The following is a 16,549-nucleotide window of genomic DNA, read 5'->3' as shown; positions in this document are numbered from 1 at the left end:
TGGCAAATTATTCTTCAGTGTTCGAAAAGAACACTTTTGTCTCTCCCAGTGTGTCAGAAGCAGTGGGGGAAAGATTTTAATTACATTTACTTTCTTCGTTCTCCATATCATGTTATGTAAGCACATCAGGGCTTTAAGAGCTTAGTGTCAGAGACTCCAGAATGAGGCTGACATACACAAATACAACAGTGCCACAGTGAAGTTGAAATATTTTGAGGAGCAATGGCTGCACAAGCTGCTGACTCACTCATCAGTTCAATGCAGGGAGAGTCTCAGAGTCCTGGGGCACTGAACAGAAGAAAGGGGATGGAGCAGGGCTGCCAGCCCTACACCAAGACTGAACTCACAGGTCCAGCCCATACACCATGCAACTTGGGAGCGAAACAAAAGAAATTGATCTCTTTCTAACTGCTTCTGTCTTTCCCAGTCTATAAACTTTGCTTAGCAGACACAAGAACCTGAAAACTCACTTTCCCTCCCTGCCCTTTCTTCTTCTCCCCATGGATGTTCAGATTCTCACACAACCATATGACTCCAGGAAAAGCACATTTGAGATGTAAACACCAGGTGACAAAACACATAACCCATGCTCACACTGTGGCAGATGACAAAGCTGTGCTCAAATGTGCCTGTGACAGAGAGCAGAGCAAGCTTTCATCTTACATCTCCTTTCTAGTGACCCAAAGGAACTAAGCAGGGGATGAGGAGACTGTCATTTCCCAAAGGCTGGCAGCAGCTTTAAGCAAATGAGAAGAGCCTGATGTCTGTGCTAGGGCGAGCAGAGAGAGCACGTCTGGGTGAGACATTATGTATTCACAAACACTCCCAGCTGATGTGCAATGCTGCAGCCCCCGTCTGCCTTTGGGAGAGGCTAGAGGAAAGCTGGAGGTCTTCGCAGCAGCTGGCAGCCTGGCTTTGTCAGCACTGCATCACTGGAGTTGGAGGTAGGTGAGTGTAAAACAGGCCTGTGGTGGATAAAAAGTTCCTTTCCCCTTTCTTCATATATCTGTCATTGTCTGCTCTGTTTATTGTGTTGGCTAGCAGTAAATGAAAGGACTTAAAGAGAAATATAATGTACCACCTAAAGGTCATGCTAACAGCAGAGCTGCCTGCATGCCAGCCACCCCAGGAGACTCCTGTCTCCTCCCTCACTAGGCTGCCCCTGGCCAGGTGTAGCTCTGACCATCACAAGTGCAATCTACATATATTGTCCCCATGTCCTATCAGTGAGAGCTGAAAGAAACTGATCACAGGGTTGAAAAGTTGCAAGTATACATCTCCACAGAAAGTAATGGTAACAACAGGAAAAAGAGCAGGAAACTGGATACCAAGCAGAGAACATCCTCTGCAAGTAAATATATATGCACACGCAGTTAAATACAGGTCTGGAGAGATCTCCTTGTAGCAGGTGGCTTGACAGCAGCTCACCAGCCTCATGAAGTTTCTGGAGGGGATGACAGTATGGCTTGAAACTTCTGTGTTTCTTCCCACTGGACTAAAATTCTTTATAAGGAATCTTAGTTAACAAAAAAACTATGGTTTATGGCTCTATGAGGATGATTTGCTGAGATTCTTTCTCCTCTAAACAAGCCTGCAAGCGGGTATTTGAAACCTCTGCTGTACATATCTAATGCTATAAGCTGATAAAACCTTGGCAGGAAATTTTAGTATTGCTTCTCTTTGTTCCTCACCTTTTGTGGAATGACCATGATGAAATAGCTCTACAGTGAAGACTTTTTCTTAATTAAATCAAAACCGAACGATACACAAAGCATAGTTCAGTGTAGGGTTAAATAAATAAATAAATAAATAAATAAACCACAAACAAAACAAAACACCACCACCACCACCACCACACAACAAAAATGAACAAAAAAAATCCCACAACAAGCAAACAAAAATAAAACCACAAAGAAAAACCGAAACAAACAAAAACCCCTTCGAAAGAAAAAGAAAGATCCACACCTGTGATATTTCTCTGTGTTCTTGCAATGTGATCAACCTGAGAAATACAATCCATGGAATGTCCAACAGTGAAGCAACATAACCAAAAATTGACAGGAAAATAAGGTTTTAAGGTTATTGATTATCTCATTTTGGCTATTATCTTAATTCCTGTCCTTTGGAATTAATAGTCTGGAAAACAACAGGGTGAAATAACTGTCCCTATTTGAGATAAATCAATTTCTGTATCTTGGACTCCCAGGCAATGGACTCCCAGGCAATGGACTCCCATTCAAATAGTTTGAAAAGAAACGTGCCTTTCTATTTATATGTCATCCTTTTCATGGCTGCATTCATGCACTGAACTGGGACTATGCTTACAACTGCCATAATGCACACACAACTACGAATATTCATTATGATGCACATTCTAATTAGGATGTTTGGAATTAACTCCATCATGGAGTGAGTAAGCTATGAAGATATCTAACCTACTTGATGATCACTAAAAAATCAATGTATAGTCCTTCTAGCTTAATCCGCAAATCTACAAATAAAATATTGTGATAACTTATTGGAAGACTCGTGGAACTGACCAGGAATCTTGCATGGAATGACAGCAGTTTTTTCGTACTTACGGTCAAATACCCAAATGTAACATTCAAGATGCGAAACTAGAAGTTAATAAAACTTTGCTTGTGATTCTGAACATGGGGAATCCATCAAATCAGAAGCAGTTTAGGTTTAAAAAAAAATCTATTGTAATTCAGATAGTTAGGACATAACGTGAAATGATATGTTCGTTCTAGAAACAGGAAACATAGAAGATAATCTGAAGTGATTCCAGTGCATTTCTTAGAGACAGAGTAATATTATGAGAGCATGACAAATAATTATTATGATTAATTTGCTTTTCTTAAAAGCTGGGCTGTGTACAAACTGCCTGCAAAATGACCACAACATGTTCTATTATTTATTCAAAATTATTATTTAACTTCTGCAGCAAGACATTATTTCTCAGATCCTATTTTAATTAGAAATGAATATTTCATCTTATAAACAGGAATAAAATATGCCAGCTGATTTTTTTTGTTTGTTTGTTCCTTGATTAAATGGTTTGTATATATAATCAGCAAAGACACTGATTTCAAACCCTGATATAGCATTTGAAATCCATCTTATTATTTCATTAGCTGACTAAAATGTAATGCTTGCAAAGCCATTTGAACAGTCAAGCTCAGCCTTCACCTCTAAAGGACACAGGAAATACCACAGTTATTTTAGTGGAAGATTCACAAACAGAGCAAATGGAAAGGAAGGCTTTTGCCCTGCCTGATCCTGGTCAGAAGCCATACTCTGATCTGGCATCATGATACCCCAGGCTAAATTGATTTTTTTTGAAGCTATTTTTTCTTCTTTTCTCTGTCCCCATTCTTGGGAATATGACAACGGCGAATTCAGTTTGTTACTTTTACAGCATGTCCTTCTTCTTCTGCCGCTGCCAGTCCAAGAACAAACTTTCTCTCAGCCTCTGCAGGGTCTCACATGTGCCCATGCTCCCAGTGCCTCAGGCATCATTTCAAAGTGATTGATTATTATCACAGAGACCTAGGATGTGCCTGTTTCTCTCACTTTCTTTACAATCTTCCTCCAGTGTCATCCTGGATGCTGACCCTGTCTCTCTAAGGACCAGGTTCCACAGAACCCATTTTCTACATGACCTGAACTCCTGTGGAGAAACTATTAAAAATAAAGAAAACCCAGCTTTCAATCTTTCCGTCTCCCTCAGGTAACTATGTAACCTTGCTGCCTTATTTGCGCACTCCATTAAAGACATATTTAGAACTACTATTCTTAACAGATCTGTTATTTGGAACAAGTCTAAAAGATAATGAGTTGCTGCTACTCTTATCTGAGACAGGAATTAACACACTTAAAAATCAAATTCATTTAAAAGTTAAAAGAAATATTTGCAGATTTTTATGTTATTTTACTAGCTTGAATCATGCTTTTCACTCTTAATTAAAAAAAAAAAAAAGAGATACTTTTACAGATACCCTATTGTAACACACAATTACGGAAAAATGAAAAGCACAGGAAAGAAGACTGATTGCATTTCAAGTGTCATGCTTTTCATATGAAGTCTGAGACTGTCTGAAAGAGAGAGACACATCTCTGTAATTGTGCTGCAGCTTTCAGAATGTTAAGCACCTTAGATACTTAAATTAGGAACCTGAATACCTATTCTAGCACCTAATTAATTGACTTGATTAGTACCTGAACTCCTCTAGCTGCTATTGACTTCCATGGGAATTATGGGAGATCAGTACCCTTAAAAATCAGGCCAATTTATCTAGGTCTCAGAACATGCACTTCAGGAGCCTAATTTTGTGCATCTTCATCAGAAAATGTTGGTTCAGAGTTGAAAATAAGCAAACTTCTTATTAACCATGGAATGTATTACCACTGAATGGGGTAAAGAAGTTAACAGAAATCTAGTCTTAGTATATGTTAAATAGTTGGCACCAGCACAACACTCGAAACTATTAATCAGGGTCTTTAGATCAGAGTGGAAAATTATGATGCAAATAATAAAATACACATATTCAGTAACCTATCCTCTCTGGAGACATGTGCTCCTATCTAGCATGGAGACAGCAAATGGAACAAATCACATAAACTCTCCTCCATCCACTAATCTTGACCTTTAAACATCTAAGTACTAGCTCATGGTTGTCAGTGTATGGGCATGAGATCCTGAAGACTTCAGAAGTCTGAATCAGTATCTCATGTTAACATCATCCCCTCATGGTAGGATACCAACCCGTGGCTGACAGGCAGACTAGCTGGCCTAACTGGTCTTTTCCTGTTTTAAATTCCAGTGATTCTGTATGAGTCTGAAGAATAGTCAGGAAACATATCTAATTTATCACACTTTAAGATGAGTTTCAGAATTCTTGCATGACACTGTACCACCCATCAGCCAATACTATGGGTTTTCTTTTTCTTTTATTATTATTCTAAAAGAGCAAACCACTTCTTCCTCACTTCTTTTCTTAATGTTAAGGTGGTATTAAGAACACCAGCATTAGCTGACTGAGTATAAATCAATATGAACACCAATGTGTTTCTCTTCTGCAGAGATACAGCTCCCTCCAAATTTTTTCTTTGCCAAGTTTGCTCTTGCTTTTGCATTTTCTTGTTTGTTTGTTTCAATAGACCATACAAGAACTATACCTCACACAAGAAACTTTCTCTCTGAAGGGCTGTCTTCCTGGAACCACATCATGACATACTGATGGAGTGGATTTCACACACGTAACGTGGGTAATTACTGCGTGCCCAGACTCCGCAGCAGCCCTGCAGCCACACAGTTGCTTTCACAGACTCCCCTGGCTTCCCAGGCTCAAAGGCAGCTGCTCTGCAGCTGAGGAGCAAAGTGGCCTCTTCCACCCTAATTAGTGCCTAGCTGGACCATGTTATAATTTAATAGAGCACACTCAATATTTTTGTTTTGAATGAGGTGAAGTTTTCAAATGATTGCTAGGATGAGCCACATATTCCCTTGTAACCTTTGCAATATGGAATACATTCATTGCAAATACACGAATCACAAAGATCCACTTTATTTTGCCTTTAGCTGGACATATGCTCAGAACTGTGTTCAAGTATAGTATCACAGAAAAGATTCATTTTAAAGCTGAGCTAAGATTAGAAGCTTCTGAATGACAACTGCATGAGGACAATGCATTGCTGATTAGCAGTGAACTAGAGCTAAGCAAATCAGAAGATAAAATAAGTGGCCCTAATCTTTATTCACACATTAAATTCAACAGAAAAACAGAAGGAGGATTCCTTCAGATCTGAAAGAATTTTAAAAGCATTCATTTTAACACACGTCCTTTTTTTCCTGGGTGTAGCCAAACATGACAGTGCACAAAAAAAAGGCTCTATCCAGCCCAGCCAAACCCAGATTACTGGAGTACTTGAGATCTCACAAAAAATAGGCCTTTGTGGTGCAAATTTTTAGACAAAGTAAACCTAGAAAAGCAGGCAGAGTAAACTGGCCTTTGCAGGCAGTAGATAGTACACTGCATAGCATGATGTGTAGAATGCTATTGCTGTGGAGAGAACAGCCATGATTTTCCATCCTTGTAAAGCTGAGCCTGAACCCAGAGCTAAATTAAAGTTTTGATCTTTCAGGTTCCTCCAAAGCTGCTTTCTATTATATGAATCTCAAATATCTGAGCTGAAGGAAACCTTTGTAAATCATCTTGTCTCACACCTTGCTGTGCTGCAGTGGCCCTCTCTGGCTCAGCCGGCAGCCCAGCCAAGCTGCAATAGCTGCTTTTATTATTTTTCCCCAAGTTCCCTCCACACTAGCAGACTTCTGAGCTCCCCCACACCTCCCAGTGTGAGTGGGAAGACAGAAGTTTATTCTGGCAGCACTACTCTTTGGAGCACACACCTTTCATCAGATTATTCTCCCTATGTGGATACCAATACAACTTATTCTGAGTAGGAAATATTGTGGTTTGTATGGTTTGAGTTTTATTACTCAGGCTCATAATTTATTGTTCTTTACACCACTGTCCAAGATCTATTAAGAAGAACACATTTATTTTAATAAATCTATTGGCTGTTTTTCAGAAAATATCCTTGTGCACAAAGTGTATCTCTGGGCTGCAGCTAGATGTGTGAGTGTGTGGGTTTGCACCTACACGTGTTAGCATCTACTGTATCTCCTTTGCACTTGTATTTATGGGGTAATGCTGCCAGTAATGACAACCTGTAAAATTGCCAGGTGAGTTTAAAAACTTTCCACCTACAGATAAATGAGGAAAGGGGAGATATGATCTACTAAAAGACCAGGAGTGCTGACAGAAAGCAGTTGGCCTTGTTTTCAAATCAGTTACATTTGCTGTTTCATCTGGTTTACTTAATGATTTGGTTAAATGCTTATATCTAGGCTAATTGTTCTGATGCGTGACCTGTATCAACAATTGATTTCTAGGAACAAGTCAATTAATTTTAATTGTGTGCTTGTGTCCTCACCATGCTCCTGACAGAAGTTCAGAGCACTGTGACAGTCTGAATAGTCAGGAGTTGCCCTGTCCCTCTCCAGGCACAACAGACAGGAGCCCTGAGGAGGCACAAGAGAGCAAGTCTTTCATGTCCTGTTCCTTTGCAGCACCATCGGTTTACTTGTGTAACAGAAAAGGCTGAATATCACAAGACTACCCCAGGATAGTTTTAATGCCAGAAGTGGAAATTTTGACTATTAAAACCCACTACAGAAAATATAGATGTAAATACTAGATTCAGAAAACTGTTGTCATATCCTGCTGTAATACGTATACGTTCTGCAAACTGTCTTCTATGCTCTTTACAAAGGTATATATATACTGCTTCTTCCCTTTATTTGGTGATGATCTCATTTTTTTATGGATACAAAAAAAAGGAAAATATTTATTGTTATTGTATTTTGATTGACAGCCTGGTTTATAAGTATTTTTGGAAATTAAAAATATTAGATAAATGTAGCTGCTTTCTTCCAACCACAGAAATAAGAAGCTAGAAGCAAATGAACAAAAATCTGGCCATAGATAATACCTTCTCCAAATAATTCATATGATTTGTCACAGATAAGTACATTACTAATCTTCCTCTTCTTTAAGCCTTAAAAGCTGTCTGTAGCCTTGTCTGCAAAATAAAATGAGACAGCTTTCCTGTCCTGTCTGCTAAATAAAAAGCCTTGACTAAAAAGTGTAGCAACTAAAGTTCTTTCAGACAAGTTGTTCCTAATAGGCTTCATTCTAGGTGCCCATGAAACTGGGATCAATTTTTGTCACTATTGTGGGATGAATCCTACAATCTCCTGCCTCATTCTGAGGACAAAAAGGCAGTGACATAGGATTCAGCTCTTTCTCTGCTGCAGGGACCTAAGTATATAATGGGAATACAAAGCAGGTGTCAGGGAGGGCAAGTCACAGGATACATAAGGTACAATATATCTTGAAGAAGTCATGACACATTAATAGGTTGATTCCTTCTTCAACAGCTTATGAATGTGTCTCCTATATACTGCACAGGTTATCTACAAGCAGTGACTGACCTGGCAGAGTGTCCGCTCAGGCTGTTCTCTTAGAAATAGTTTTTCCGACGTATGGTAGTGAAAGTGGATCCTACTGTAGGTTCTTCTGCTGATGCAAAGTCTCATTGAACATGTGCTCCATGGGGGAGCCTTGCAGACATTGAGATTAAAGGAACGTTCTCAGAGAAGCACCTATGAGCACGTCTGACACAGCAAAATGAGCCATGATAATGTCTGCTGGATCTAATTTGTCCAACTCACAACATAACATGAGACACTCTGAAAACCACTTAGATTAGCTCATTCATCCTTTCAGCAAACAGTAGAAAAAAAAATAAATACACATCCTGGAGAGCTTTGTCCACTGAGATGAGGAAATGAGGGCCCCATGTTACCTCATATAAAGTTGTCAAAACTAAGATGGGTCTTGAGAAAAAAATCCTTGATTAACAGAAGCTCTGAACTATGTTACTGGTGTAGTGGATATAGTCTGAAAGATGTTTAGACATGTGCAAAACTGTCTGAGGATAGGAAAAGGTCAGCTATCAGTCTTCTGCAACCTCACTAAAAGTATAAGGATTCTGTCTGGATGAGATAAAACCAGTTACTTTTTAACAAGTCGGTAATAAAGATGGCAAACACAGATGCTTTTTTGACAAAACTTACCAAAACAGACAAGTCAAGCTGGCTCCAGAAGCACTTGTTGAAATGATTTGATTTAGTAGCTTGAGTATGATGTCCCACAGGCAAGACTATACTACTCCTGTACTTGAACATGTAATACTGCACTGCTCTTTGTGCATGTTGCTGTGTGGGTCTTTGATACCTAGAACACCTCTGCACCATGCTCCACATCTCTTTCAGATTATGGCTATATCAAGCAAAGTGAATGACTCAAGGTCTTTACAGTGACAAACCAATCTATATTACCTGCAATTTTTGTCTCAAGAAGTATGACTGCGTTATTCATACCAAAGCATAAATGTCTTTTCTGGAATATTTAGTCTTCCTCACAAGCTCTTTTGTGCTATCATTATTGTGTTCTGCCCATGATTTGACATACTATGAAGATTTATGGTGGGCATTCAGAACTACTTAGGTGTGATGAAAGCTTATGTCCTCTTCCAGAGTGAGTCTGCTGATGCAGAAAGAAGATGGGAAAAGATACATCTTCTTAGGACCAAATTTGATACAAGAATATGGTGGCTGTACAGATCCCTGGCAAGAACGAAGGCAAGCAGCATCCTGGATTGTATTTATAGCACAGCCAGTGACTACAGCATGTAATTACCTCCCCACTACCACCACCCTTTATGTTGCACTCATCAGGGTGCATTTAAAATACTGCACACAGTTTGTGAACCCCCAGTACAGAAAGACACTTGTAACTTGGAGAACATTCAGCAGAGTGCCATTGAGATGATCCAGAGCTGCAGTCCTTTGAAGACAGGCTGAAGAACTTGGGTTAGTTCAGCCTGGAGAAGAGATGGATGCAGGGGAACCTTACAACAGCCCCTCATACGTATGGGGTGGTTATCAAGAACAGTGAGACAAGTTCTTTGTGGTGAAGCATGATGGGAGGAGCAGGGGGTTGGACTACAGTCTTCCTGAGCTGTCTTCCATACTGAATGATTCTGTGACTCTGGCTGCATTCAGCCTGATTGTAGTTCTCTTGGACCAAGACAGGAATTAACAGATAAAGCAATCTTTATGGCATGCTCAAGGTATGAGTAAGCATCCTACAGGACACTTGGACTGTGAACTCATTTGGAAAAAACTCCCTACATTTCTTGTTCTTGTCTGCCACAAATACGTTCACTGACAAAGAATCGTTCTCCTCAAAGATCGATTGAATTGATGAATGAATCATGAATTACCCACTTTTTTCCACTTCACTCTGTTGAAAAATGTCTGTGCTGATTGCCTGCCAATGTATTTTGTTGTCCCAGCAGATGAACTACTGTGAGCATAATCTAATGTTTCCATCAGTTCCACAACCAATTTCTTAACTGTCTCTTGCAGTGCAGAGGAGTACTCATCTCACTCGGTTTACATAAACTACAGCCATTATATCATCTGAATAAGGCATTCTGTAAAAGAGCAGTTAGACCTCCATACAAGTGTTAGCACTGCACTGAGTTCTACACTATTTCTGCATTAGTGCAACTTGTATTTGATCCTGGCTTATGTGGGCTTACCAAGTTCAACAGAGAAATATTTGTCACTGTAGTTTTGTGGGGAGAGACACACTTCTATTTGGGCTATTTCTAACAGATTAGGGAGGGAAAAACACCCTACAGAACTGTTGGGAGGGTATCTGAAGTCTGTTGCCTGACATACACAGTCTATCGCATAATCTTGCTGTCAGCATTCAATCTCCGTACAGCCTCCAAAATGCAGAAAAGGCTGAGTTGTGTGATGAACTGAGACAAGCTTCGACTGCTGTTTGGGGCAGTGCCTGAGGTTGTGTGCTAAGGTAACTTAATGTCAGGTCCATCCTGAGTGAGGTAACTTCTTAGTACCTCAAATTCAGAAACAGCATTTTTCCTGATAAATGTTAAAACTGTCTGCTCTGTTCTGACTTTTCATCTGAAGGGCATGAAGAACAATGTAAAGTTCTGAACCTCATGATGAGTCAGGGGTCCATGCAGAGTTGCAGGACATGCTTTGTTTCCTGAAGAATGTAGCTACTACATGGAAAACATTGAAAGCACCTTAGTGCAACAGACAGTTTTAGAAGAAGGACTCTGTGCTGGAAGTGGTTTTGGCCTGCTAGATATCATGGAGACTACAAGAGAATGGTCATATACAAATATCTCTTTTCTTCTCTGGTGGGTTGACTTTGGCTGGCTGGCAGGTGCCCACCAAGCCACTCCCTCACTCACTCTCCCTCTTCAGCAGGACAGGGGAGAGAAAATAAAATTAAAAACTCATGGGTCAAGATAAAGGCAGTTTAATAAAGAAAAACAAAGGCCATGTATGGACGTAAAGGAGAACAAAAAGATTTATTCTCTACCTTCATCAGCAGGTGAAATCCAGCAACTCCTTGGGAAGTAGTACCTCAGTTTGTAGTGGTTGCTTTGGAAGATAAATGCCTTAGTAAATTATTCACCCTGCCCCCCGCCTCACCCCACCTTTCTCTTAGCTTTTATTGCTGAGCACAACATCACATGGTAGGAAAATGTTGGTCAGTCTGGATCAACTGTCCCATCTATGTTTGCTCCCAACCTCTTGCCCACTCCCAGCCTGCTGGCTTTTGATGCGGGGTGGGGAATGGAGAGAGAACCTCAGTGCTGTGCCAGCCCTGCTCATCAGTGGCCAAAACACTGCCATGTTAGCGATACATTTCTAGCTACCAATACAAAGCACAGCACCATGGGAGTTGCTATGGGGAAAATTAACTCCATCCCAGCCAGACCCTATACATCTACATATAAGAAAATTTCTGGACTTGAATCCTATTGTGTTGAGGAAGAATATCTCCTATAGCAGAGAGAGAGAGAAAGAGGGAGAAAAGGAGAGGGACATTCTCTTATGAGAGGCATTTGGCTACAACATTTTCAAAGAATGAGTCAAAATAGCTCCCACATATTTGGCTGCCACCCAAGTGGGAAAAATAAGTTGTTTAGTTTTTGCAAGAAGGGATGATCCAAAAGAGCAGTCACTGCAAAGCTCTTGATTATTGTCTTCTCTTCCCAAGAATATAGAGTCCTAATACATCTGGATAAGCTATTCTGAAAATGTGGCCAATTGTTCAGCACCCCACAGATTTCACAGAACAGAAGACACTTGGACTTGTTCCGTTCCAGTAGTGCTTAGACCAGATAGCTTTTTTTCCCAAAAAATACACATGTGCATTCAGAGCTTAGTGTAACATGAGAATTCCTTAAGGTCAACATCAGTCTTCTCAAGGACTAAATAATGGAATTCAAGCAGTAATTCCTGTCATCAAAGAAAGCAGATTTCTAGGAACTGGCTTTCCCTTGCTTCATAGAGAGCCTGCAAACCCAAACTAGTGCTGACTCAACAGTAACAGAGTATGAGAAATGGAAAATGCAGCTATAATTGCTTGAGGAGAAGCCCTTGCCTATCCATGAATGCTAAAAATTGAACTTCACATTCCAGTGGCAATTCTGAATAAATCACTCAGTACATGATTAGCTTGTATATGGGCAAATTATACTGGGCAGGCAGTAATTGAAGATTCTCAAATGCAAACTAATAACTACAAATACAAATAATACAAACTAATACAAACAAACACAAACTAATAACTAATCACTAATCTCCTAATAAACTAATAACTAATCTCCTTTTCAAAGTGGATAGGTCCAAGTATTCTGTATATTTTTTAACAAAGTAGTCAGAGAACAACTCTGCCTTTTCTTTTTTTTGTTTCTCCTAGGCAACCTATTGCTGGGTAAGTACAAACGCACTATGCTCCCCTAAATATCACAAATATTTTTGTCCTTGGTTTTATTTTTCATTAGTTTACCAAGATGTTAACTCTCCAGATACGGAAGATGAACTTGAACAGTGTACTGCCTTTGAATAAATCTCTGTCTATGCAAAAGTAAGGGTATGCTTTGTTCCCAGTGAGAACTACCAGCATGCTTCTGGAATACAGAACAGATCAGGACCCAGAAACAGTCAGAACACATGCTATTGATGTTCATGGACTCCTGGGACCACAGGAGACTCAGATTTTTTCATAACGCAGGAGCCTATGTACCTTGTTGCAGGAATATTGAGGGAATACTGTGAGGTAGGAGTGAAAGCTCTTAGATACAACTTAAAGTGCTTAATACCAGTATTGAATACTGATAATCTTCTTGGGGTGGTGCAGTTGTAGCAACAGTTCTTAAATTTGTAGTAGCACAAAGAAGTTAGAACTTTATACTAGTGCTTATTACTTATTGAGCACCATGGATTCTCTCCTTCAAATTCATGCATGGAGATACTTTGTGAAGGAGGAAGGAGGCAACTCAGACTCCTTTTTTACAGAGAGTTTGTGAAAAGGTCTGTCTCCAAAGCAGAGAGAGATAAAGAGGGCAGTTACTTGGCACTGTCATACTAGACTTTCTTGGAGAGAAAGGGTCCACCAGCAAGCTTTGAAGCTGTTGGTATTTGAAGTGACATTCTCAGCCCTACAGGAAGGTCAGATAAAGGTATGTGTACAGAGAGCTCTGGTGGTATCAGGCAGTCAACAGTCAGCTCTCTGCAGTTAAAAAAAAATAAATACGGTATTTCATTGCTCCCAGACTTGCTGGGGACATGTAGGGCTCTTGATTCTGTAGGTATGCTGTTATTGGTAATAGATACCTTGTGGTGCTTCCCTTTGGTGATGTGCTTAGTTGTATGTGATATGCCTGAGGGTTATCAGTGGTTCACCACCAAAGTTAAGAGCTGAATGCTTTCCAGCAAATCCTAAAAAGTATCACACATTTTGAGGCTTCATGGAAAAGCTTACAGCTCTTTGGAGGAGGGAAAGACATTTGAGTGCCTGAATTGTGATTATTAACTGTCACAGTCAACCAATGTAGACAAATGTTTTTGTGTTTCACTGGTATTATCAGAACGAGATGGTTCCTGTCTCTGATACCTGACACCTTGAGAGGCACAGGACACCAGGGCAGGCATGTGATGGTATCTGCAGCACCCTCTCCAGTGTCCAGTGACTTCAACCCTAGGATCTCCTGAGCTAGTTTGGGGTGCCTTTTTTTCTTTTTTTCCATAAAGCAGCCCTTTATGGTTTTCTTTTATGAATTCGTTCAACTGCTATTTGGCTCAAGTACAATTCTAGAGTCTACAGCAACCACTGTCTGAAAACTCATCTACACATTCTGTGCAGAAGTACCCTATCTTGGCTATTTTGAACTCACCACCTGGTATTTGCCTTTGATGCAGCAGATGAAGAATGACTATGCTGGTTCAGACTAAAGTTTTTAGTTTCATAACCAAACAGAAGCTGGATAACAAACTACCCATGTTTACAACAGCTGCTGAGATTTCCTCAGAAATGAGACCTTTTTATAGATCATCAGCATGAAATTTATTTATGTGAATGGAACAACCAAAACAATGCAATTTTAAGCTTATTTTTGCAAGAAAGAAGGCTGTGCATTTGCACTGTGCATCCCACATTCAACATCCCCTTAGTAATTTCTGCCCCTTTTGGCCCATATTAACGCCTTTTTCTGAGCTGAAGCAGTCTCAAAACCAATTAAGTATGTATATCATAATCATAATTTTGTTGGCGTCTGAAGTTAATCTCTTTGAAGGAAAAAAAAAAAACAAACAAAACAAAACAGTATAACCTCAACATTAATTTAGCCTGTCTGCCCTACCATTAGCCCCTCAGCACCCAGATGGGCCAGCCTGTCTGCCAGCCAGCCAGCCCACCAGCCCTGTTCTGAGTCAGTGACAGTATTTGGTGATATGTTTCAGCTGTTAATAAGAGAACTGGAGGGAAACAGAAGGCAATATGGAAGATATTGTTAAGAAGAGTTACTGATGGAGAAGAGAAGAACTAGAAACACTGTGGGAATTCAGTTCAGAGAGCACACAAAGACCAGCTGAGATTACTGCTATAGGACAGACGGAGGGCAGACATAAAGAACAGGACAGAAATCCATGGGAAGTCAGGCTTCATTAGTTTTGTTCCTAATGGAGTAACTTCCTTACTATCAGAATATACATTTTTGACTAGAAATAAAATATTTACAAGCTACAAATAAAATATAAAAAAAAAAAATCAGCAAATATTTTACAGAAAAGTGATCACCTCTCAGTTTACTAATAAATTTAATTTTAATGAAATATTTTAGTTTACTTTCTCAGATTCTGCTATGGAAAAGAAAACCTGTCTATGCACAGATATCTTTCTCTTGCTATGAAGTGAGGGTTACTTCTATCTGTAGGACAGTGTGGTTTTTTTATATGAGTGTTACACAGTGGAAATAAATCACAGATGTTTTAATGCGCAAAGAAAAGAAAGGGTGAAGCAGATTAATGGAAAATTTTAAGACTCATCAATTTTCCTTAAAATTTGTTTTCTGCCATAATGTTTTCCTGTGAATTTTCCGATTATTCAGCTCATCAGAAAAGCTGGCTTTGAGAAAAAAAAATAGTTAAAATGTATTCTTATTTTCATTAAAATGTAATGGTTACTTATTTATTACAAGCCATATTACAAACTTGGGCACCCTTGTCAGCCTCAGTACAGCCATCAAAATGCGAAAAAGGAAAAAGTTGCTCTTCAACAGAGCAGAACTAAGTTGAGAGGAGGTCGTGCAACCAGTGCCAGACATACTCCCATCAGAGATGGGATTTATGTCTGTACAGTTTGGGGTTAGCACTTTTCACTGGTGATTTATACACTAAAAAACAAAACAAAAAGCCCACAAAGAACACAAAGACAAATTTTTGCCAGCGCACAGATTGAAAGAGGAAAATAATTGACAGGTTACCCGTGCAGTTCTTCTGGAAGTTGGGATTCTCCAGCGGGTGCCCCGGGATGCGACACTGAAACCTGTGCTGCCAGAACTCAGGAAACCAGGGGTTGCGGGTGTTGGTGTCCAGACGCAGCTTCAGATAGTAGTCATCAAACGACAAGACCTCTGGAGACTGCAGTTTGATAGTGATGCCCCCATTTGCTTCAGGTTCGTAACCTTCAATGACTTCATCTCTGTCTGCCCAACCGTCACTGAAACAAGGCAAAAAAACACTTATTACACAAAAGCAGGAAACTTGTCTTGAAAAAGCAACCACTAAAAGGCAGAGCAGCACCCTTGGAATCCAGTGATTAAGGGGAAATCTACAGGTAAGTCTAAAACACAGGCAGAAAATGAAAGAAGAAAGCACAGTGGTGGAGACTTGTAATGAGCAGTCTGACTGATTTCATGCAGAGTCCTCATTAACTCATCTGGAATGATGAGGATTTATCCTTGTCCCTATGGAAAGGGTTTTTGGGCATAGTTTCTGGTGTGATGTCTTTATGACTAAAGAGATTCTGCATTATTTAGACTGTCCTGTAAGGGGTGGAAACTGAAAGAACTAATATTGATGGAAAGGGAACTAAGCCAGATTCCTGGGTGTTTTGCAGAAGAGATCTCAGCACACATGGATCTCACAGCTAGAAGAGTAATTCAAATCAAGCATCAAGTGAGAAATGCATTGTGTTAGAAGAGAATGGAATAAGAATACATGATAAAGTTGACCAAACTAAAAAGAAAACCATGTGCTTTTCTCACACTGCATGAGATTTGTGATAACCTGATTTTTTTTCTCTCTCACTTTTTTTTTTTTTTTAACAATGGCTATCTATTTTATTTCTTTGTTTATTCACATAAGAGTTACTTTCAAAAACTTGAAGATAAAACTCTTTCTTGACAACACTGTTTCACGAAAAATCTAATTTAACACATTTGAACAATGTTCACTGGGTTTAGCCTCCCAGTTTTAGTTTAGTTCTTTTAACAAGTCCATTGATTTAGTGTCTTTGTCCAGTTC

The 16,549-nt window shown here is 39.6% G+C and overlaps 1 protein-coding gene across 2 annotated transcripts in view; it reads right to left on the bottom strand.

Moving 5' to 3' along the window:
• Positions 1–16,549, bottom strand: part of GRM1 (glutamate metabotropic receptor 1) — a gene marked incomplete at both ends in the record, with an annotated part of 180,172 nt that overhangs the window by 51,316 nt on the left and 112,307 nt on the right. For both annotated transcript variants that reach the window (XM_082048651.1, XM_082048652.1), the window contains one exon: positions 15,508–15,743. In XM_082048651.1, coding sequence (XP_081904777.1) covers positions 15,508–15,743 — 236 coding nt within the window. The remainder of the gene's footprint in view (positions 1–15,507; positions 15,744–16,549) is intronic.

This window comes from Streptopelia decaocto, assembly GCF_964273445.1.
Source record: "Streptopelia decaocto genome assembly, chromosome: 3".
NCBI classification, from domain to species: domain Eukaryota; kingdom Metazoa; phylum Chordata; class Aves; order Columbiformes; family Columbidae; genus Streptopelia; species Streptopelia decaocto.
The sequence above is the reverse complement of the archived record's forward strand: the minus strand, read 5'-3'. Positions and strand labels throughout refer to the sequence as shown.